Source organism: Bison bison, unplaced genomic scaffold, assembly GCF_000754665.1.
Source record: "Bison bison bison isolate TAMUID 2011002044 unplaced genomic scaffold, Bison_UMD1.0 scf7180017864472, whole genome shotgun sequence".
In the NCBI taxonomy this organism is placed as follows: Eukaryota; Metazoa; Chordata; class Mammalia; order Artiodactyla; family Bovidae; genus Bison; species Bison bison.
The window spans coordinates 2674860-2699691 of NW_011495033.1; the positions used below are offsets into that span (position 1 = coordinate 2674860).

The 24832-nt window shown below is 42.1% G+C and overlaps 1 protein-coding gene across 1 annotated transcript in view; it reads left to right on the forward strand.

The window, feature by feature from the left end:
* The window catches only part of BLMH (bleomycin hydrolase), a 41319-nt gene extending 17659 nt beyond the window's left edge, over positions 1 to 23660 (forward strand). Inside the window, exons 7-12 of the mRNA XM_010861368.1 lie at positions 471 to 626; positions 1742 to 1900; positions 2018 to 2085; positions 3724 to 3841; positions 6444 to 6513; positions 22693 to 23660. Coding sequence (XP_010859670.1) covers positions 471 to 626; positions 1742 to 1900; positions 2018 to 2085; positions 3724 to 3841; positions 6444 to 6513; positions 22693 to 22844 — 723 coding nt within the window. The 3' untranslated portion in view covers positions 22845 to 23660. The remainder of the gene's footprint in view (positions 1 to 470; positions 627 to 1741; positions 1901 to 2017; positions 2086 to 3723; positions 3842 to 6443; positions 6514 to 22692) is intronic.
* Positions 23661 to 24832: the final 1172 nt, after the last annotated feature.

Sequence of the window (24832 nt, forward strand, 5' to 3'; positions counted from 1 at the left end):
CATCTAAACTCCACCAAAAAGTTAGTGACTTTTCTGGGAATAGAGACCCCCGTCATAATCAAAGCAAAACCTGGAAGCATAAAGGGAAGGAAATCTATTTATAAAATGCATGTAATTATTTGTCACTTGATATACAATCAGTGGAGCAGCAACCCAGATCTTGTTGTGGATCAGTGGTGAGTGATTTCTTGGCTAAGGAAGTTTGACTTGCAGGGCAAATACGAAGCACTAAATATTAACATTTCAGAATTGTATTGTTCTGAGTGTTTATTTAAGAACTCAGAAGTTTGCTGATACCAAATCCTGGACATCAACCTTCCAATTTTTGGAGCAATATTAAGTTTCCTGTGAAATCTCTGACTTCAGTATAGCCTCTGATTTCTTGTGTTCCCCAAGCTTGAAACTTGAAGAAAAGAGGTAAAAATACTGCTTCCCTCTAGCCGTTGCTCATCTGTCCTTCTTTTTTCCAGATATTCAGAGTGGTGTGCATCTGTTTGGGTAATCCACCAGAGACATTCACCTGGGAGTATCGAGACAAAGATAAAAACTATCAAAAGATTGGCCCTATAACACCCTTGAAGTTTTACAGGCAACATGTCAAGCCACTCTTCAATATGGAAGATAAGGTTAGAGACTGGCGATGGCAGCCACTGGCTTTTTATTTTCAAATGCCTGTTGACTACAAGAAAGAGTATCCAATTCCAGGGTTAATATGCATGGTCATCCAACAAGACACTAAACCAAATTTTTCCTCTTCTGAAGTATTTTATGTACCAGTTCAGTTGGCCACTCAGGATTCCAAGCACTCCTCCTCAAAGACTTTTCTAACTGTGAGTCCCCAGTCAGTTTAATTCCCATCAGCTCCCCTTGTCTGGGCCCTGAGTCATTCTCCGGTACAAAGACAATAGAAGTCTCTTGGGCATTTCTTACCTTGGGTTCAGAGCATCATTGTACTGTGGGCCCTCTGGGGACTCTTTCGTGGAAGGGAGCAGTATCTCAGCCCAGTTTTTCCCACTAACTTCAGGACTTCTCCACCTGCCTAGCAGGTGCCAGTCTTCCCTTCCTTATTGGCATCTTGACTCTTAAAGGGCTTTCCTGGTGGCTCAGATGGTAAAGAATCTGCCTGTAATGCAGGGTTTGATCCATGGGTCCTGGGAAATCCCTGGGAAGATCCCCTGGAGAAGGAAATAGCTACCCACTCCAGTATTCTTAGCCTGGAGAATTCCATGGATAGAGGAGTTTGGCGAGCTATATACAGTTCCTGGGGTTGCAAAGAGTTGGACACAACTGAGTGACTAACACCTTCACTTTTCACTTGACCCTCTTAAAAGCAAATGGCTTTGTTTTATCACTGGAGTCCCAATTCAACTGTATTACCAGGCCTTGAGCCTGTCTTGTAATTTGAGAGCAGGGATCTTGTAATGATGGGCTCCTGAGTCATCATCTTGCCTTACTTGGTGCACATAATTCTTCAGGATTAGTTTTGGGGTGACTTTTGCCAATAGGAAAAATGGTGATGCAGCTCCTAAATGTCTCCCCTCAAATAAATAGAATATATAGGGACCTCTCTCAAAAGGACCCTGCCACCTTTTGTTTCTTGGTTATTTAACAATGTGTTTGTAATGCTTATTCTTGTAGGCAGAGGTGATGAGCTTGATACAAATATATGAACTTGGAGGGGAGGTCTATCTCTCGATATTCCTTGTGTTATGTTCTGATCAACATATTCTTGATCTCCTAGATTTGTTTAGTGAATGACCCTCGGCCTCAGCACAAGTACAACAAACTTTACACAGTGGACTATTTAAGCAATATGGTCGGAGGGAGAAAAACTCTGTATAACAACCAGCCCGTTGACTTCTTAAAAAAGATGGTTGCTGCTTCCATCAAAGATGGAGAGGTTGGTATTGTTTCTGTGTCTTCTACATACAGAGTTAAAACCTCTTCCAAATCTTTGGTGTAATAGGAAGATAGGACATATGTTGACATTCTCTCTTCCTCCTTCCTCTGTTTCTAGGCTGTATGGTTTGGCTGTGATGTTGGGAAACACTTCAATGGCAAACTGGGCCTCAGTGACATGAATGTGTGAGTACAAGAAATTTAAAATAGAAAATCATTTGTGGGTTGTGGCTGTTGGTGTGCACTGTTGGTATGAAGTGACTCATACCTGAGGTTTATGAGATTTAGCCACTCTCAGGCTTAATCTCTGAATGAACCTCAAAGCCTGAGAGTGGGCCTGTTTCTTTCCATTTTGTAGCGTTTGAGGATTCATAGCTGAAACTTTGGAACGCCACATATTTATATGCTCTGAGCTGGGAAGTCAAGATCGTATCTGAGTTGAAATTGTTGGGTGCTCCTAAAAAGTTATACTACGTGAGGAAGAAACTTTTTTAAAACTTCTGTTTTTTATTGGGGTATAGCTGATGAACAATGCTGTGGTAGTTTCAGGTGGACAGTGAAGGGACTCAACCATACGTATGCATGTATCGTTCTCTCCCAGACTCCCCTCCCATCCAGGCTGCCACGTAACGTTGAGCAGAGTTCCCTGTGCTATACAGTAGGTCCTTGTTGGTTATTCGTTTTAAATGCAGCAGTATATTCATGTCCATCCCAAACTCCCTAACTAGTCCTTCTCCCCTGGTAACCACAAGTCCTTCCTCTGAGTCTGTGAGTCTCTTTCAGTTTTGTAAGTAAGTTAATTTGTATCATTTCTTTTTAGATTCCACATATAAGGGATATAATAACTATTTCTCCTTGAGGAAGACAGTTTTAAAAAATTGATTAATGTGTAAATCTGTTAAGTGTATTTGGGATGTAACAAAAGGTTTTCTAGGTCTCTTGTTTGATGTTTGATTCTTCTTACTACTTCCATTATTTGATACCTTATGTATTTTGTCTTTAGGACAACTAGGACTAATTTGCATACACACTTTAAAGCATTCCTTCTGGTTGTTGATGACAACGAAGGTTTGCTTGTGAACCAAATCATATTAAATCCTTGACTGTTAAAATTTATCACATTAGTGTTATTTTTAAGTAATTATTACTTGTAGGAAATTGAATAAATATCTTGACAGTTAACAGTAGGAGAAAGGAAATCTGCTAAAAGATTTCATGAGGTTTTCTAAACTTTGAAAATATTCTCTAGTATTTTGACATTTATTTAAATTTCAGTTAGCCATGGTCTATGTGAATTCGGAAACTGAATTCTCCCAGCTCAAAGTGAAAGTCACTCAGTCGTGTCCAACTCTTTGCGACCCCATACAGTCCATGGAGTTCTCCAGGCCAGGATATTGGAGTGGGTAGCCATTCCCTTCTCCAGGGAATCTTCCCAACCCATGGATCAAATCCAGGTCTCCCGCTGAGCCACCGGGGAAGCCCAACCAGCTCAAAAGAGACCATTTTTGAAAGAAATGCTTCAAAAACTTTTTTTTGCTGTTGTTTTCTTTCCAAATTGACAGTGCAGCCTTTCGTCAGTTTTTGTATTAGGAGAATTTATGTTAATAACTTCTTATTTTTCTGAGAGCTCTTGTGACACAGAGAGAATGGAATCCCATTGAGAGACTAGATTCTGCACTTACCACGTTCTCAGAAGAGCTGCAGCCCAGATTTGTCTGGAGCTGCTGAGCCCCTTCAGTTTCTTCTGTGATCTTCTTACAGCCAGAAGCCAATTATCCCCTGTGATTGTACTTTCTGTATTCTGTGCTATTCTTTTTTTAACAGCTATGACCATGAGTTGGTGTTCGGTGTTTCCATGAAGAACATGAATAAAGCTGAGAGGCTGACTTTTGGCGAGTCACTTATGACCCACGCCATGACCTTCACTGCTGTCTCAGAAAAGGTATGACCCCCAGCATGCAGACACCAGTATCTGCACAGGGGAACCTCCATTCCCCTGCGGGCCGTTTAATCCAGCAGAGCTTCTTCACAGCGTATGTGCTTCCTGTTAGAAGTTAGCTTCCAAGCAAGACATTGTACCCACCTCTCTGGGGGGTTGGCTGCATGCTTTCAGAAGTCATAAAAATAGGAACTTTCCATAAGGAACAAAATTTGGGTCAGCAGGGAGTAAGGAAGTAACTGCTTCTCTGTAACTTTGGAAATTCTCTGTGTGAAAAGAGGTCAGCAAGGAAACTTCGAAGAAGACCACTTCAGTTTAATAAGGAATTAAAGTGTGCCCTGAAAATATTCATATCTTGATGATTTATGTTCAGTCTCACCTTTGTCGTTCAGATTCTTCTGCAGTAAAATGTCAATAACAGTAATTGGTGGACTCCATGCTCAGTACTGAATTTATTCAGAGTTTCAGGAAATTGGAGGTAGAGTATTTTGGATTTCCCTATGGAATATTCTGACTAGTAATACCACTGTTTCTAGGATACAGTGTTGGAAACAACAACTGCAGTATTATCTTTCACAAATAAGCCTCCTCATTCCCAGTCTGTAGAAGAGTTTTACTCCTGTGCTCAGGGATCATAAAGAAGAGAAGACATCAAACTATACTTTAATTCTTTACCACTGCAAGCAAAAATGTTCTTTCCAAGCCTATCTAATTATTGGAAAGAGTGTCACAGAATAACTATCTTGACATTATCTTGGCAAAATATTAGAAGGAGCTTTTCATAAAATACTGTAAATGTTGAGATAAAATGCTATCGTAAATAAACTAGAATAAAGTACTATTAACCTACTTAAATATGAACAACTTGGTATTTTATTCTATGTTTAGACCTGCTATATTATAAAATTCAGTGGATTTACAACTAAGCTCCTTAAAGTTAAACTTTTAAACTATTTAGAGGATTATTAAAAAGGAAAACAAAAACTTTATAATTTCTAAGAGAGTTTGGCTTTTTATCATTTTCCATCTCTGTTATAGAGTATTACTACTTTTCAGAAATAAAAATCATACATACTCCATGTCTTTTTCTCTGGAAGCTCCATTCTTTAATAGGCATGGTTTAGTAATATACTGTTTTTCCTTCTGGGAAATGGAGCTACATTACGTGTTAATATTATAAAGCAGAATTAATGTTATCATAACTGGAATTTTATATTGAGATTTTTCTCTTCTCTCCACTTTTGACTGCTATAAAACTAGTTTGCATTGCCTTTGAATGATAAAGCGGAGATAAATGCTTGTAAGTATTCTGGGATATCCTTTCTTGTTGCTGATTTCTTGGAATCCCTGAGAGGGAGTTCCAGATACTCTTCTATATTTGTAGATGACGTGGCTTGATCTAGGTCATGTAGGAATTCATTGGCAAAGGCAAGAAGAGGAAGCACTTTCAAACTTACTGTAATAAATGACTTTAGGTAATGTAGATTCTAACACCGATATTTGAAAAGGAAAGTAAAGATGGGCTACAACGCAGGGAGTAGAAAACCAAAACAGTCAGTCAGCTTGACCCAGAATGTATAGTGTATTGATGTGGTTTTGAAAATCTCTGGGGCTAAGATTAAGGGGTAGTCCAGATAAGGGTATTTGAAACTTTGGGGTTTGTTGGCTATTTCTGAGATGGGAAATTCCTGAGATTCAAGAAAACTGTCAGGAGTAAAATTGAATCCCGTTTAGATGTGATTTGTGCAGTTTTATGCAAGTGGGAGTTGACAGATGAAATCATTAGGAGATAATTCAGGAGCCAGTTCTCTTCTCAGGCTACAAAGATTTAAGTTGTTTTGACATCAGCTAATGCTCTGGGTAAACATGAAAGAGAACAGTCTTTTCCCAAATGGAACCTTCTTATCCCTCTCTGTGTCACTGTAATAGAGACTGTAAATGAAAATTATCGTGATGAGTATCATTTTATTGATGAAGATCAATGAACAGAACTGCCGAGGTTTTGTTTTATGGAAATAGTGTTTTGCTTTGCCATTCCATCTCTACTGTATTAAATTCAATATTTGTGTAACCAAATCAGTAAAAAAGCACATTTGGGAGAGTATCATTTCTTGGTTCCCCTAAGTAAGAAAAGTAGGCTATATGATGGGAATGTGTTTGTTTTCTTTTTTAAACTCTTGACTAGGTCTGAGATTCATTGCTAAAATAAATACGGTTAGATGCCTCTGCAAAGAATGCTAATCGGAAGCAAGAGTCCCTGGCTTCACACGGCGTTTACTGCTTTTCGTAGTTTTAACATTTTGTTTTTCTTAGCCAAGAGGCATTTTAATGTGCTTATTTTCTGTATACCATCAAATGTAAAGGAGAAAATAGTAGTATTTATTGCTTGGCTAGGTTTATTGTATTTTCACCTGAAGAGATTCAAAATCCACCTCTAACAGGACATTCTCTTAGTTATAGTAGAAGATATACGGCCCTGGTCATGTATAGCGTTGCTGTATAGAGAAGGCTGTTTCTTCTGAGTGGCTGAATAAGAGCTAAAATTACATGACACTTGATTTCAGATCTCATTTCAGACTCTCTGCTGTCATCCACTCTTTTGCAGGATGATCAGGAGGGTGGTTTCATAAAATGGAGAGTGGAAAATTCTTGGGGTGAAGACCATGGCCACAAAGGTAAGCTTATGCTGGTAATACTGCCAGACTCAAAGTGACTGGGTTCTGTGCTACTCTCTGCCTCCTAAGAGATATGGGAAGAAAGAGCTGCCCTGGTGTGGCTCATTTTTATTTTTCAGTAATTGGTCCAGTTAGCTAACTTGTTAGCTGGACTATTCTAGAGAAAAATCCGAGGATCTCGTTTGCCCCCAGCATTCCTGCCAGCAGCGTGGGAGGCCTGAACGCCATGGTTGGCTCTGAGACCAGTATGTGCTGGCATCTCTTCCGGACCACAGTGACCCTCCTACACCTCTCTGTCCCGGAATCCCTTGGCCAGTAAGAAGCTTGAGTGCCCTTTGCCAGGACTGTTGGCTGTACAGCATTTGGTGCCTTTTTGTTGGCTGCACTAACTCTAGAAGATCAGAAGCCTTCCAAGGAGGAGAATGGGCCTGGCAAGAAACTTGAGGCATTTATTGGAGACTCATTAGAAGTTGTGAGGTCTAAAGAGGAAGAGAATGCTGTGGTTACCATTTAGAACTGTTTTATTCTGAAAAAGCCAGGCAGAAGTCTTAAGTAAATTCTAGTAATTGGGCTTTAAAAAACAAACAAACACAGATAATATGTGAGTTGTAGCAAAATAAAAACTACTGATAAGCCCAAAGTCCTGAGGAAAAAAAAGCCTCTAATAATCCTGCCACCCAGAGATCACCATTGATTAACTGTTTAGGGTGTATTCTTGCAAATCTTTGAGAACGTTTTTTTTTTTTTCTTTTTTTGGTTTTTTTTTAAATTTTATTTTATTTTTAAACTTTACATAATTGTATTAGTTTTGCCAAATATCAAAATGAATCCACCACAGGTATAAGTTTTTCATGGTAGATAATAGTAGATTATTATCTACTTTTAAGGTAGATAATAAGGTGGTGGTGTGCTTTAATTTTTAGGGTTTCAAACCAAAAAGTGGCAACTGCCCTAGAACATGGTGCATGTCAGCATGTTTGCCTGGGTGCTGTGTGCGTCTTATAGCACCTTCTTCCCAGAGTCCACATTCCTTACCTTAGCCAGTGGATTCTGGCTAGGAAGCACATGTTAACCACAGCTTACTTACTAGACTAGCTAGAAAGCTGGGAGGAAATAAATAGGGAGTCTAGTGAGATAACCCAGACACTTGGAATCAAACTTTAGCCATCTCACCCAAGCAGGAATCAGCTAGAAATTAAATAAATTAATAAATAAAGGGAAAGAAAAGAAAAAGAAATTAGAGATCTCAGCAACTCTCTGTTACTTCCCTCTCTGTTTAAATGATTTTCCAGCTAAGTCCTTTAGAGCTCTAGGATTTCCAGGGGTAAAAAGGTGGAAGAAGGAGGGATGTAGAGGCTTGGAATTGAGCACATGGAGCTTCAGTCATTTGTATTTGAAAACTGGTGTCTTAGAAGAGCCTTGACAAGGCTTGTGTATGCCCCGATTGAGCAGCACAGGCAGTTGTGATGGCTAACACTGAGAGGCCATTTCATCAGTCATTCCAAGTCTTTTCATCTCCCTGTGAAATGATCATGGGTGTGGATTTTGGCTTAACTGTCCCTGGGGTCTGCTGTGGAACACTGCAGCTCAGTGTTTATATGTAAACAAATATCAGCACTGTTACTCTGTTCATCATCACGTAGTTGCGTGTCCCCCTTCTGTGATTTCTGTCATTGTTCTGTGATTATGGGACACTTGCTAAACCATTATGAATTAAAGTGCATTTTGTGCATGTATTTTAATTGGTGATTTCTTATAAGATGAGCTTGTTTTAGGACACACAAACATTGGAATTGGGTAGAGATCGGTTATGAACTTTAGGAAAGCTAGCAGAAAGTTTAAGCAATCAGAATTCAGTTATATATGTAAAATGATGATAGTTAAGAAATGAATGCAGAGGAACAGCCTGAATCGAGAATTTGGTGAGCCCTGTATGGAATAACGGATTGGTTCAAGACTGAGAAAGGAGTACGCCAGGGCTGTCCGCTGTCACCTTGCTTGTTTTATCTGTATGCTGGACATGTGAGAAATGCCGGGCTGGATGGTTACAGGCTGGAATCGAGTAGGTGGGAGAAGTACCAACAGCCTCAGAGATACAGATGATACCACTCTAATGGTAGAAAGTGAAAAGGAACTAAAGAGCCTCTTGATGAGGGTGAAGGAGGAGAGTGAAAGAGTAGGCTTAAAACTAAATATTAAAAAGACTAAGATCATGGCATCTGGCCTCATTACTTCCTAGCAAATAGGAAGGGAAAAGGTGGACGTAGTGACAGATTTCCTCTTTTTGGGCTCTAAAATCACTGTAGATTGTGACTGCAGCCATGAAATCAGAAGATGATTCCTTCTTGGCAGGAAAGCTGTGACAAACTTAGACAGTGTGTTGAAAAGCAGAGACATTCCTCTGCTGACAAAGGTCCATACAGAGACGGCTGTGGTCTTCCCAGTGGTCACATACAGTTATGAGAGCTGGACTGTAAAGAAGGCAGAATGCCAAATAATTGATGCCTTTGAACTGTAGTAAAAGAGAAAACTCCAGAAAGTCCCTTGGACAACAAGGAGATCAAACCAGTCAATCTTAAGGGAAATCAACCATGAATACTTGTTGGAAGGACTGATGATGAAGCTGAAGCTCCAATATTTTGGTCATCTGATAACATCTGACTCATTGCAAAAGTCCCTGATGCTGGGGAGGATTGAGGGCAGAAGGAGAAGAGAGGGTCAGAGGATGAGATTGATGGATGGCATCACTGACACAATGGACATGAACTTGGGCAAATTTCGGGGGATGGTGAGTTACAGGGAGGCCTGGCTTGCTGCAGTCCATGGGGTCACAAAGAGTTGGAAATGACTGGGTGACTGAACAACGTTTTAAAACATAAGATTGTTTCAGATGAAACTGTGTAGCTTCTGTTTCATTTTTGGTCTTATTTGGTCCCTGTAAATGGTTTGTTATCATAAAGATTAGTGTCTACAAAAAGGACTAAAATTATGGTTTGTTTAGACCAGCCTGGACCATTGGCTTGTTTCTGAGATATTTTTCTATCTATTAAGAGTCACTGAGTTTGTAGATAGTAGTGATATCCATTTAAGAGAGGACAGACACTTGTAAAGTCAGGCAAATATTCTGTTTTGTGTAGGGCGAGTTACTGTCTTTATTACTTTGAACCTAAATACCTACTCTTAAAGAGGATTCTAGATTACTTTGCTAATTTTTTTTTCCCATTCAACTGTACCTCTAAGCTCCACTCAATAGAAGTTTTGCTTCTGTTCACTTACTCATTCCGTTATTATGTTGAGAGACCTGGGGTCTTTATCCCCCTGATCTGCCTGTAACGCTTCCTAGTGAAACCTGCAGCTGTCGAGTTAGGACTAAACTAACTTTTTTTGTTGTTCTTGAAAAAGTGAAATGCCTGAGATTGTACAGACTAAAGCATTTCACTAGAGAGCCAAAAGATAAGAAATTGAACTGAGTGGGTGTAGCGTATAGTTCGTTCAAAGCCAAAAATAAATTATTCTCCTGTGTTTCTTGGTAATGTTCTTTTTGACTTAACAGGAAGGAAGGAAAGAAAACATGATCTAATTTAATTGGCACACTTGGCCTGACCTTAGGGAGAGTACGTAGTCTGTTATTATGCTTGCAATGTGTGTTTGCCTCGGCGGGGCCCTCCCGTCCGTCACCCTGGTGGGCATTGGCCGCCATGTCCGATACAGAACCCCTTTGTGCTCTTTTAGGAGATGTGACAACCTTAAACACCATTGCTAGGATTTTGTTTCTGTAGATAGCATTGTTAGCAGTTTGTTACTGTGCTCTAGGGGATTTCTGCATGTTAAAATTGATTGTTTCTCAAAAAACAGTGTTGGTAATACTACAAGCTGGCAGTAAACAGAGCAGAGATACTTGGGCAGGCTGCCTTTTTCCTCCGCCCAGCTCTAGCTTTGGGCTTCCCTGTTAGCTCAGCTGATAAAGAATCTGCCTGCAATGGAGGAGACCCCACTTCGATTCCTGGTTGGGAAGTTCCCCTTGGAGAGGGATAGGCTACCCACTTCAGCATTCTTGGGTTTCCCTGGTGGCTCAGACATTAGAGAATTCGCCTGCAGTGCAGGAGACCTGGGGTTCAATCCCTGGGTTGGGGAGATCCCCTGGAGGAGGGCATGGCAACCCACTCTAGTGTTCTTGGCCTAGAGAATCCCCATGGACAGAGGAGCCTGGCAGGCTACAGTCCATGGGATCGCAAGGAGTCGGACACAACTGAGTGACTGAGCACCGCGCACCTCTGGCTTTGGTCTTCCCCATTGGTCGTGTTCATGTCCCTTCCTGCCCAGAGTCTAGTTTCAGTGATGAAATCCAGTAAACTGACTATTTCCCAAAGAGGATAAATATTACCTCTACCCACAAGAGACATAAAGGGAGAAGTCAATTCTTATCTTACTGAATCCATTGAGTTACTTTATATTGGTGAACACTAGTATTCTTAGTCAGCTGGACTGAAAACTAGGTACGTATCTGAGATGGCATACAACCTACCTGACTTTTCTCCCCTCCTTCTTGAAATACTTGACTATGCATTTTGTACCTTCTTTATGGATTGTATAAGAAATGGATTCCATAGCTGAATGAGGAAACAGGCCTTGGGACCTGTTACATCGTCTTTCATTTTGAAAAGCTGACAGGCTTGTTAGAGTTAAGTAGTTTGTAAAATGTTTAAGAATTCAAAATAGGGGAAATAACCTTTGGTGCTTTTTGCTCTTAGTCAGAAATTCTTCTGAGAAGAGTATAATCTTTATGCCAGAGTGACCTGCAGGTCATCTCACTAATGGTAGATCCAGAATTATAATTTGGACAGTCTGACATTAGAACCTACTCTTTATCACTAAACTGTGTTTCCTCTTAGCTTCTCTGTTCCAGTAGTATCTGGTCTGCTCATAGAAATAACATGGTTATAGCATGTTTCTTTGATTTTTTTCGTTAACTTTTTTTATAACTTAGTTCTTTGATTTTTTGCCCTTAACTTTTTATCATGGGCAATTTCAAGCCTATACAAGGAGAATAGTATTTAGAAATTCCCCACATGTTCATCACCCAGCTTCAATAGTTATAAACATTCTGCCATGCATGTAACAAAGTATTGATAGTCAATAAATTGAATTCTTGGATGGTCGCCCTAATGAACCAGTCTTGTTATGGAACTTCTTTTTATGATTGGTTCACTTAGTCATGAGATGGTATTCCAGTTCTAAAGTCTGATACATCAGAGCCCTGAAGGTAGAACTATCGTAACATACTTCTTATGTTTGTTTAGTCTAGTTTCTTAATATGCTAAATAGCACAGTGAGGTTAGGGGGAATATAATTTTCTGAGTCTTCAATGGTCACTGAAGGAAAATCTTTATCTTTTAAAAATTTTGTTTCTCTAAGTTTTCATTTTGAACCAAGATTAGTTTTTCATTTTTCAAATTGCTTTTTTGCCTTTCAGCTTCAACTTTGAAGTTGTTTTTAACTTACATTCTTCATTTTTTCTTACATGTAAGCCTGTTCTTGATTTCATTTTAGTAAAATTTCCAGACTTCTTCATGAGGCTTTGGCATGTTAGAGATTAATCTGGAAAGAAACTTAACGAGACTGATTCATGTTACATCTGAACTTCTGCTGCTTCTTAAAAACCAAAAGCATGGCCTTTAATTGCCTCACCATATAATTCTGGGAACAGAATGTTCAAAGCTACGCACAAATTTCATCATATCCTTCACATAATGTTACATGGTAGAACCAAGAGAGACAGTTACTACTTTCTTGATTATAGATCCTGGACAGCAATTTGTCTCCTTGTGGTTTCACATTTTTCTATCAATAACATGGATAACAACCGTTTTCCTTATGATGTCCTATAGTTTCTATGTAGCCATCGAACTGTACACTGTTACATAATTCTAAAGAGTTCAATGAATAGTCTGTATTTCTATCCGAGGTACTCAGGACATATAGTTCATAGCATATTGCTTGCTTCATAAGAATTCAACATTTGCTAATGCATTTGTCCTGACCCCCCCACCCCCACCCCACCGCTCATGGCATCAGATAGAGTAACTTAGGATATGAACATGGAGAAGGCAGTGGCACCCCACTCCAGTACTCTTGCCTGGAATATCCCATGGACAGAGGAGCCTGGTAGGCTGCAGTCCATGGGGTCGCTAAGAGTCGGGCACGACTGAGCGACTTCCCTTTCACTTTTCACTTTCATTCATTGGAGAAGGAAATGGCAACCCACTCCAGTGTTCTTGCCTGGAGAATCCCAGGGACGGGGGAGCCTGGTGGGCTGCCGTCTATAGGGTCGCACAGAGTCGGACACGACTGAAGCGACTTAGCAGCAGCAGCAGGGTATGAACATAGGTAATTGTACCCATGTTTTATGGGAATAAGTGAAAACATGCTGAGAGGTTGTGACTTACCCAGTGTTGGAGATAGAATTGGGACTGAGATTTCTTAATTTGACGCAGGCAGCTTCCCTAAGAATGTATATTACCTACGAAAGATAACCAGTCATTTGCAGGTCAGTTTGAGATTTGGTTTGGAATTCTAGCACAAATGTAAATTGTAGACATTATTGAACTGAACTTGCCAAAATAAGAAAATTATGTGAGCCAAAAGCAGAGGCTTCTGATTTCCTGTAAAAGAGCAACATACAAATTTGTTCTGTCACTTCAGGGTTTTCATGTCTCTCCAGGCTTTCCTGTCTCTCTCTGACACCATCAGATTCGGGTATCTGAGTTCTCTCAGAGGGACTCCTCATCATCCATCTTCATTAACCACTGAGCCTGGTTGACACAAGCTAAAAAAGCAGTGACTGTGAGTGGAAGCTCATGCTCTCAGGTGGACAGTTGCTTCCTTATCCCACCATGTGACTAGGGCAGGGCTGTGCCTGTGTGCTCAGTTGCTTCAGTCGTCTCTGACTCTTTGCCACCCTATGGACCGTAAGCCTGGCAGGCTCCTCTGTCATGGGATTCTCCAGGCTAGAATACTGGAGTAGTTTGCCATGCCCTCCTCCAGGGCATCTTCCCAGCCCAGGGATCAAACCCACACCCCTTATGTCTCCTGCATTGGCAGGCAGGGTCTTTACCACTGGCACCACCTGCCTACCATTTGTGAGAGAAGGCTCTTCCTAGCCTACAGGCTGAAACCGATTTCAGGGAGAAATCCTTTCATGTTTGATGTAGATTGGTGTGTATTTCCTTTGTCCTGTAGAGAGGATTTGTCGTTCTCCCAGGTGGTCTCCAAGGTATGCTTGCATTGCTTTGAGGATAGAGGTCAGACACAGAACCCGAGCCCAGATGCCTGGGACACATCCTGGCTGTCCCACCTATTGGCTGTGTAGCCTTGGTCATGGTGTTTAACCTTTATAAGCCTTAGTCTTTTGATCTGTAAAACGGGGATAGTAGTTGTACCTACCTCATAGGGTGTTTGTGAGAACTATGCCAGGCATATAAGAAATGCCCAGAAACATTAGCCATCATTGGTGCCATTGTTAATGTTCTCTGTAGACAAGAGAACAGCAGAGCAGGGACGTAAGCTCTCCTCCCTCTGGGAGAGGGCTGTCTCACTGGCCCACTGTTCTAACATCGGGTCTCTTAAGAATTCAGGACCCTTGGTGACCGTTGGACTGCATCTCCAGTTTACTGGGTGGATGACTCGTCATGTGGGTTTAGTCTTTCACAAGAGAAGCAGTGGAGGTGAAGACACCTCATGCCAAGGAAACCCATTAGCAACAGTGTCAGCTCACATTTATCGACGGGATGCAGGGAGCCACGCACAGACCGCGGTGCGAACGTCTCTGACCCTCAGAGGAATTCATGCTTCTCCACCTGGGACCTGGAAGGGGATTTGAAGAGGGCTGTGATGTGGCAGATGTGGCAGTCGTGGTGTGCTCCTCAGACTGTAAGATACAGGATAAGTAGAAAAGTAGAAAAAGATAAGCCAGAGAAGGGGTGATTTCTCCCAGAAGGCAGATGACAGCAGAAGAGGAGGAGCTGGGGAGAGCCCCCTCAGTGGGGAGACAATACAAAGACATCGAAGCTGAGGTTACTGAAGTCACAGGACTAGGTGAGAAGTCACGGGACTAGGTGACGTCAGAGAAAACCTGGTGGGAAATAGCGCTGCGGTGGGGCAGCCAGAAAGAAGTCAAGCGGGGAGGCTTTGGGATTGGGCTTTAGAGCAGGTTTGGGACCCTTTAGGTGGAGGGAGGGTGGACGCCCACTGTGCTGTCAGTGCCCTGCCAGGAACACAGTGTACTTGCTTCCTCCACACGCTGGGTATGGGGAGTGGGCAGGCTGGGTGTTGAGCTGGGACCATTAGGCTGTAAATCTTGCTCCATATGTTGTTTGTAAGAACAAATATGTAAAACACAAATGTGAGAATGAATGCACAATAACACGGGATAAAGTACAAGAGAGACAATGAGTGATTGGAACTGGGGAGGCTCCTTACCAATCCTTCAGAGGTGAGCAGAGTTTTAGGAAAGATGCTTGGGTTGTGGGTGTTTTGGGAAAGGACGTGGGAGGCCAGCCAAGGAGAAGGGGGCTGAGAAGCATCGCTCTTGACCTGTAGAGTGTGCTTCAGGCAGGTCCGAGGCTTGGGGCCAAGAAATAATGTGGCCTGTCATCCGTGGAGCTTTTGAGGAAAGAACAAAAAGCCGGCTTTGCCTGAAACAAATAGGAGTAGTACTGTTTGGGGTCAGAGAGAAGTCATTAAGTTTTGGCAAGAAAATAGACCCTTGAATGACACCTGAATTTGTGTTTTCTCCTCCTGTCCAACATCGGAGATGCTGGCAGGATTTCGCGTGATCTCAGACTAGCCTGGATAGTAGTGCTCACAGTCCAGGGAAACAAAACAGTCAGACTGGCTGGTGCATTGCCCTCTCTCCTCAGCCCAGAGGTGGACAGGCTTCTTCTGGGGGCACTTCCTCAGGAAGTGTGCACTTCTGCAGACTGAACTTTGTTGTGGTTTGATGGTTTTTAAAAAAATGCAACCCACAAACCAAAACAACCCTCTTTGCCAACCACATTTTCCACTCTGCCTTCTTACCAGGGAGATGGAATCTTCCGTAGCCTTTGTTTCTGAACGAGGCCACAGGTAATACCCAGCTGTAAGAGTAGCCCTTCCCTTCTCAGCAAAAGGTTCAGGATCCTGAATGAATGCGCACCACAGAGCCAGACTTTGGTATTTGGCCTGGAGGAAAAAGAGGCCTCTCCTCAGATCCCTGTCCAGGTATCTGTCTCAAGCGGTAGGTTTGTTTTCTTTCCAAAACATCCAGCCCACCCTGTTCTCCAGCCTTCTAAGCAAATGCACTTAAAGCACATGACATCTCTTTGATTTAAAGAGACACGATACCTCATAAACAAACCCTGCAAAACCTGGGCGCCTGACCATCAGTGTGGGGTGTGTGGGCAGATGGAATTGGTTCCAGACAGTGCCTGGATTAGAAACTAGATTACGTGGTATCTGTTGGCCAGAGGATACCTACCTGCCACTCTCTCCGCCACTGGGTACTCTTTTGGAGGAAGCTGAGCCCCATGGAAAAGACTGAATTTGAAGTTAAGACCTGGATTTAAGTATGGGCTTTACTTACTGGCTGTGACTTTAAACAACTCATACCAACCGTGCCTACCTCATAGTGTCGTTATGAGGATTAAAATTGAAATAAGAGTAGATAGTGGATATAAAATTGCACTTTGAAGTGTAAGTTCCCTACAGAGCTACCTGTGTGTTTTTGTTTTATTTTGCTTACTAAGGTATAATTCTTTTACTAAATAATAAAATTATACTGTTCCAAAATCAAAACACAAAGAAATACATAAAGAGGAATCTTATTTCCATCTCTGTCCCTCTGTATGCCTTTCACCTCCTGCGTTTTTCAGGTTCTCATTCTCTTCATTTCTGATGTGACTTTGCAGTGTGTTTTAGTGCACCGAAGGTAGCATATCTTATCTCCCCGCTCTGCTTCTCCTTCTCACTTTACTTAGTGTGTCTCGGAGGCCTGTCAGTACGTTTCCATATCAGTACAGCCTTATTATCTTGCATTGTCTGGATGTACCGTAGTTCACTCAACCAGTTCCCAGGTTGAATAAGTACGAGCTGTTGTTGTACGTAATTACACGCCTGTTGTGTGCATGCAGGTACTGTGTGTCTGCAGGATGAAATTCCAGAAATGGCATTGCGTAGTGAAGAGGGCAAAGGCACTCGAATTTTTCCCATTCCAAAGGAGTTGTGTCGTTTTGTATATTTGTAGTGTACTCCGTACAAATGTAAGGCATGCTTTCTACAGTGGGTGACTAACAGAAGTGGTTGACAGAGTGTTACTACTTAATCACCTGTGAAATTGTGTGTGTTCATAGCTGTGTCAAGGCCTTAATGAGTGGTTTTCATTGAGACTGTGTTTCTTACGTTTTCTTACCACTTACCCTACTTTGCTTTCAATTTTTTTTAATATAATTGCAGGGAAACGTTTATCAGTTCAGTCCAGTTTCTCAGTTGTGTCCGACTGTGACCTCAAAGACTGCAGCATGCCAGGCTTCTCTATCACCAACTCCCGGAGATTGCTCAAACTCATGTCCATCGAGTCAGTGATGCCATCCAACTGTCTCATCCTCTGTTGTCCCCTTCTCCTGCCTTCAATCTTTCCCAGCCTTGGGGTCTTTTCTAAGGAGTCAGTTCTTCACATTAGGTGGCCAAAGTATTGGTGGCCAAACTGGTTAAACTATGGTACATCCAGACAATGCCAGATAATGAAACTACTGATGTGGAAACATCAAACAAAAATGTTTATAAACATAACAGAAAAACCTTAGAAGCCATAAAGGAAAAGATTGATAAATTTGACTTCATAAAACACACAAAAAATTTAGGACACTAGAAAACATCATCAACTAAATTAGAAGGCAAATTACATAATAGGAAAAATGTTTGCCATCATTATATTGATATAGAGAGCCCTATTACTGATCACTGTGAAAATGGCAAACATACCAGTTAAAATTCAGCAGAGGTCCCAAACAGACTCTTTACAAAAGAAAACTGAATAGCAAGCACCCACAGACAAAAGTTCAGATTGGACTCAAAAAGAAAGTTGAAATTATATATTGATAAGGACATAAAGAAATTAAGTAGATGATTAAGGATGTACACAGGTTTAATTACAAAATTGTTTATAGCAGTGTTGTTTCTAAGCATGAAAAAATAATTCAGATTCCAACAATAGGGAATTAAACACATTTTGGTTTTACTCATAAATTCAGCACTTAAAAATTATAGTGTAGATAGTTTTTTATTAATATGAAAAGAGCAATATTGGAAAACAGCATATGTGGTACTCTGTGGTATAAGAACATTATGTTGTCTCATTTTTATTAAATGTATAGCGTCTACACATATAAATTTTTATCAGAGGATATACATGGGATTTTCCAGGCAGGAGTACTGAAGTGGATTGCCATATCCTTCTCCAGGACATAAAAATCTAACTAGGGCCTAACCTGAGTTTCCCAGGTGGCGCTAGTGGTAAAGAACCTGCCTGCCAATGCAGGAGATATAAGAGACGCAGGTTCGATGCCTGGGTTGGGAAGATCCCCTGGACAAGGGCGTGGCAACCCACTCCAGTATTCTTGCCTGGAGAATCCCATGGACAGAGGAGCCTGGTGGGCTACAGTCCACGGGGTCGCAAAGAGTCGGACACGACTGAAGCAACTTAGCACGCACGCACGCACGCACAGGGTCTAACCCAGGATGGTGGGATCGTAGGCAGTTTTAAAATGTATATTTGTCATCTTTTCATCCACCTCTTCCTTTTGCTCCTCTTCCTTCATTTTATCATCTTCCTCCCTCTGTCCTTCCAAGATTTTTTATAAGGAGCATTAATTATTTGGGTAATCTTTAAGGAGTCAAAAAGTGATATAATATTTCAGAATTTTGAAGGGAAAATCACCTACCCCGTGATATAAAATTATCATTGTTTTTCATGTTTTCTCCTCCTGTGTATTTGGAATTTTAACATAGTTATAAAGGATACACTATTTTTATATACTTTTATCCCTTAAACATTTTTCCATGTTACTGCATAGTCTTTGCAACTTCATTTTAAATGACTGATTAATATTTTGTGGAGTGATTTCTCACTATTTATTAGGAAGTTTGAAATATGAGACAAGTGTCAGTGAGGCTTGCCTTCCCTTTCTGGGAGCCTTTCTTCAGCCTTGAGTTATCAGCATCAAGTGAAAGATTGGCAGTGACTTAATGAGGCCTCAGTCGTCTGGCTTCCTTAGGTTCAGGCTGCCAGACAGATGCATCACAGCAGAATAGTAACTTGATTTTGTCATACCTTTTTTAAAAATAGCAACAACAACAAAAATTGAACCACAAGTAGTTTTGTTAGTGAGGTGAAATATTTCATAGAACAAAGCAAAACATTTCTCATTTATAAATAATAATATATTTATCACCTTAATTTATGTCTGAAAGGTTTAAAACTTAGATCTTTGGTAGGATTTCAGAAAACTGATTTTTTAGGGTAAAGTTTTTCTTTCCCTTAAATGAACCCATTGGAATCCCTTCTGTTTCTGAGTGCATTAGGCCTGTCTAGAGCTGTATCTACAGATGCTGTTTCTCCCTTTACAGACCATACTGCTCTTTCTCTTAACAGATATAGAAATGTTGCCAGTGTCTTTGAGGGACTGTTCACTTATTTTATTTCTTCCTCTTCCTTTCTTTATTTTATTTCTTGCGTGTAAGCAAGACATTTAATGTTTAAACAAAATTTAATTTCACCTTAGTCCCTAAAGCTGACTTTATCTATTTATCCGTTTGTTTCCCTGAATGCAACATCAGGATCCTTGGGGCAGATTTTTGTTTTCCTTTTTTGTTTGTTTCTTTGGTCTTTGGGGAACGCCGGTTTCTGATGGCCAAGGTACATGAGGGCTAGAAGCTGCAACTTTCCTCAGATCAAGATGGTCGCTCTAACCCTGCCCAAGTGGACACCCTGCTGCTCCTGTCCACAGCACTCACTCGGGTTTCAGACACACTGATCCTAATCTTCTCAGTCAAACTCCAGGACACGCAGTATCAACAGTTACAGCAGCCACAAGGTCATTATCTACCCAGGGTGCAATTACTCGGCAGCCACCTAGACTGTGAGGTTTTGTGGGCCCCCAGAGAACTCATATCCTGAAGAGAGAGACTAATCAAGGCAGGTCCTCTTGGCGGGGACCCTGAAAGGGTGGATTACAATCGATAGGAGTTTTAATTTGTGAGGACTTAATCTTATCTCCTGCTTTTGGAACAAGATAGCGTAGATGTACTTATTGTCCATTTTCTCCGGGCATTTTTTGAAGACTCATTTGATTGTGTGATGATAGTATTGTTGAAAGGACACAGAACTTTATTACATGAATCTGCCTCCATCCTTCACCTGCCTCTCTGCCTGCCCCAAGCCCCTCTCAGGATTTATTCAGGGGGCATTAGGGTGAGGGGAAGGATGCCTAATGTCTCAGATGGTGTGGCAGTTAGTAGCCTGCTCTCCTGCCCACTGAAAACTCCTCATGGGCAAGGCAGATGCTGAAACTTTTTCTCAGAAAGCATTTACTTAGGATGCAGCAAGAAATGGTACCGGCTGGCCCTTCAGCTGACCAAGCTTTGGCTGCTGGAACTCAGTGGCAGTGACGTGGGTGACGTGAGAGGCCAGGGACTTGGGAATGTGTGTGTGTTCTTCCCGGTGTCTCCTGTTGAGAATGGCGCCCTGGATTGTGAGGGGATCGTCATGATCGGACTTGGCATGAGTGCTTGCGCACTTTTCCTGGCATTTTTTGGAGAGGGCAAACACGCGGTGCCAGGTCAGGATGAGCTGCCTTGACTCCCGTCAGGGAGGGGCAGAGTGCGGCAGAGACGAACTCCCCGAAGCAGTCCTGTTTTCAAGTTAAGTGATGTCCTCTGTCATACCATTTAGTTTATAAAAGTAGACTTACCATCACGTTGCCTTTTAATTATTTAAATCAGCCTTGCTTTTAGAGCAGCAGTTCTCAGAGTGGGCCCTGAGGACCCCTGCCAGGTCCCTGGAACCCTTCTAGGACATCTACAAGGTCTTCCTTCCTCTGACAGCATATCTGCATGAGGCCAGATTTGCTGCTTCTGCTTCATCCAAAAGAACAGTTGCAGCAGACTGCACACAGAAGCAGATATGAAAATTCAGCTGTCTTCTGCATCACAGAGTAATGCCACTTTCCTTCCTAAAATTTATTTTGTATTGGAGGATATAATTATTTTTTCCTAAGTGAATCAATATTTTTAGCTTTCTATTTTAATTTTTACTGTGGTTAACATCATTAAGTATAACCCATATCAACAACTTTTTAGAGTCCTCAATAATTTTAAGTGCACAGTCGTGAGCCTGGGGCCAAGAAGTTTGAGAACCAATATACTAGAGGATCACCTTAGGAATACCTACCTCTTCTCCCTCTCTCTCGGTCCTCTGTAGTGGGAAGTGATATAGCACAGACCTAGATTTGCACACTTGCAGAGAAAATACGGCTCAAGTGTCTAGTATGCAGCAGGTGTCAGCCATGGTAAGATGATGATGAAGATCACTAGTTACTGTGAGTGCTCGGCGTGTAGGTGGTAACCTATGTAGGTACACACTTCTGTCCTCTGCTTTCTCCGTGGCCCATCCTTATTTTAAGTGCACACGCTTTCATCTCTCGCCTTAGTTTCACTCTTTGTATCAGCAGTGCCTCAGGTGAAATGTTTCCCCATTTCAGTTTGGCAGTGGTATGATCCCGAAGAGGAATTCTTGTCCTAGTGGAGCCTGCGGGCTTCCCAGGCGGTGCTGACCGTAAAGAACCCGCCTGCCAGTGCTAGGAGACATGAGAGACACAGGTTTGATCCCTGGGTCAGGAAGATCCTCTGGAGGAGGAAATGGCAACCCACTCCAGTATTTTTGCCCAGAGAATCCCATGAGTAGAGAAGCCTGGTGGGCTGTAGTCCACAGGGTCACAAAGAATCAGACGTGATTAAAGCACCTGAGCCTACCACCTCTAGTGGAGCCGGGATAGTCTCCCTGACGGGAAAGGCAGGTGTCTGTCACCAGATACCTGATGACGCCACGCCTTTTCTCAGATAAGCCTCAGTCTGGGGTGTTAGTACTGCTGTGCCCCTGTTCATTCCTACCACTGGAGAGATCCGTAAATCCCAGGGCCTCAGCAAGGAATATAGGTCAAGCGACTGTCTCTTCTTCACCACAGATTTCCTCCTAAGAAAGCACAGACTCACACAGTGTCATCTGGAAATAAGTGGCTCCCTGGGAATGAAGACCAGACCCCGTCAGGATTCCCCTGATGGCTTAGCTGATTGTTGGGTAGAAATTTATGGTAGAGAGGAATGAGAGAAAACAGCCAGTGATGCTGAGAAGGTGGGATGGGTATGCTTGCCCTTCTGATCCTAGAGATTAACCCCTGACATATGGCTGTGTGAACAAGAAACATTTCCACCTACCTTCAGGGTCGCTGACTCACCCTCAGTGAGGCAGCCTGAGAAGTGGAACAGCACAGGATCTTTGGTCCAAGGCCCAGCTCTGAACTTCACCCATGTAACCTGGGCTCATCACTTAGTTACTCTGAGCCCCAGTTTTTCTAACTGGTAAAAACATTACCCTGCTGTCCTGTCTGCTTTGTAGATTGCTGTAAGACTTCATCGGGGGCTTCCCTGGTGGTCATTGGTTAGGAATCTGCCTGCCAGTGCAGGGGACAGGAGAGCCCACATGCTACAGAGCAGCTGGGCCTGTGAGCCACGACTACCGAGCCTGAGCTCTGGAGCCCAAGGACCACAATTGCTGAAGTCCGCGCACCTAAAGCCCATGCTCCAGAACAAGAGAGGCCATCTCAACGAGAAGCCTGCACACCACAACAAACAGCAGCCGTGCTCGCCACAACTGGAGAAAGCCTGCGTGCAACAACAAAGACCCAGTGCAGCCAAAAATAGAGAAATAACAATTTTAAAAATAATCAGGTTAAATGAAATTACAGATGGGAAAGCTGAAAAACATGTACAAATGCTAGCTTTGTGAGAGATTTTCTCATAGTGCCAGTAAGGTTTTTGCTCTTTGCCCCTTGCCCTCTGGATTCATGAGGCTCCTGTTCTCTTCTCCAGGTTACCTGTGCATGACGGATGAGTGGTTCTCTGAGTACGTCTACGAAGTGGTGGTGGACAAGAAGCATGTCCCTGAAGAGGTGCTAGCTGTACTAGAGCAGGAACCCATTGTCCTGCCAGCCTGGGACCCCATGGGTGCTTTGGCCAAGTGATGTTGCCTCCAGCTTTTCCTCTTCCCATGGGACCTGAAGTAGCTGCAAAGGACAGATCCAGGGACTGAAGCCAAAGTGACATAGCTGACTGTGTGTTCCCACGGGACACGGTCAGACTCTTGGATTTCTGCTCCAGGAACCTCTTTGGGAAAGTGTGCTTTATGCTGAAACAGAATATTCTTAAAGAAAAAAAGGGAAAGATCAGGTCACACTATCTACTCTCCTCATCTCCAACAGCTCAGGATCTCTTAGCATTTTAATCAGATGTAATTGTTTGTCTTAACTCTGTCACACCGGTTTCGTTCTGTGTCTGTGTTAATAAGGCAGAAGAGGATGAGCAATTGAGGTGTGTGGAGAGAAAGCAGACCTAGTGCTCCTTGTTCCTAGAGTAGAGTGGGGGAGGGTGCCCTAACATTTGAGCTCTCAAAACTGCATGCTGCCTGACAGTATCACTGTTCCTCCGAGGTGGCAGTCACTGAATTCAGATTTTGTCAAGGTAATTCTTTGTGCCTCGAACAGCCCAGGAATGGGAGGTTGATCAAAACTGACATGATTCCTTCCAGTTGTTCTGAACTGTGGAGATCACGGCTCTACTTGAGTCGTGGTTAAGTAGAGGGTCAGGGAACGTGGGTGAGAGAACAACCAAAACCTTATCATGATCTGAATTATAATCCTTAGAGGGAGCTCTCGCCAAACGGTTCAACTTCTGCCTCTGGAATTGGGAGTTGGGTGGGCACAAAAAGGGGATATCATCCATTCTTTCTGACAACTAGATGGTGCTGAGAAAGCTTTTGAATAAAACACTTTGCTAAATGAGAGTGTGTTGGCTTATTTGACCTAAGAAGTGTGAGTGTATTTGGCTATAAAGGAAAGTAGCCAGGTGGCTCGTGTTCTTGAAAGTAAAGAAACAGCAAGATGGTTCAGAGCGTCTCCACCTTGGCTGCTCTCTGGGATGTACCATTCTTCCCAGCCTGTGTGGATCCTCTCTGGCTTCTGCAGAGGGCTTCTAGGCACCATGTTTAAGAGAGCTGGTGCCTCTGCTGCTTAATCATCATTTCTCCAAGCAACAGGGTCACTGCAAGAGTGGGAAGTAAGGCCCAGCTGGGTCCAGCCTTAGAGTGGGCTGAAGAGTATGTATTTTACTAAGACTGGCCTCTCTTTCACTGAAAGCAAAGAAATACAGCATCCTAATTAACATTTCTGTTGGTGCCTGAGTCCCCTACCTTTCAGGCTTTGAAAGAATCTTCTCAGTTCTAGCATGGAATATTGTTTGTCATAACATTAGTTATAACATTAGTTACAGGCTCAAGTGTTATTCAGTGTTTACAATACTCTAGTAATCCTGTTCCAAGCAGGATAAATCCATTTCCAGACACATCATGGTGAAACCTCAGAACAAATCTTAACGATATCCAGGAAGAAACGACAGGTTGCCTCCAAAGAAAAGACAATGAGATTGCTGACTTCTCATCAGCAACTATGTATGTCAAAAGACCGTGAAAAGTGCCTTCAAAAGACAGTTAGAAATTAACCATGAACCTAGAATTCTATACTGAGCAAAACTGTCTTTGAAGAACAGAGGTGAAATAAAAGACTATTTCAGTTAAAAATTGTTGCCCAAGCAGAACAACAGTGATCTCTTAATATAGAAGTTCTGAAATTCAACAAAGGAATGTAGAATTGAAGAAAGTGATAAACACATGCACCATCTAAACAGGAAGTGACTATGGGTAGTCTTACAAGTTCCAAAACAGATAAAACCAAAATACATAAAAATAGGGAACGCGGGAGATGATTAGAATAAGCATACATACTCTAAAGTCCTTAATGTCATTCAGGAAAAAGATAAGTGCATGGATTAACTTTAGGCTTTGCTGTGTTTAAGTGCTTGAAGTTTCCAGATTAACTACTAAAATAAAACAGGATGTACTTTCCCATCAAGAATATTATATATATATTACATATAATAAATATATAAAATATATAAG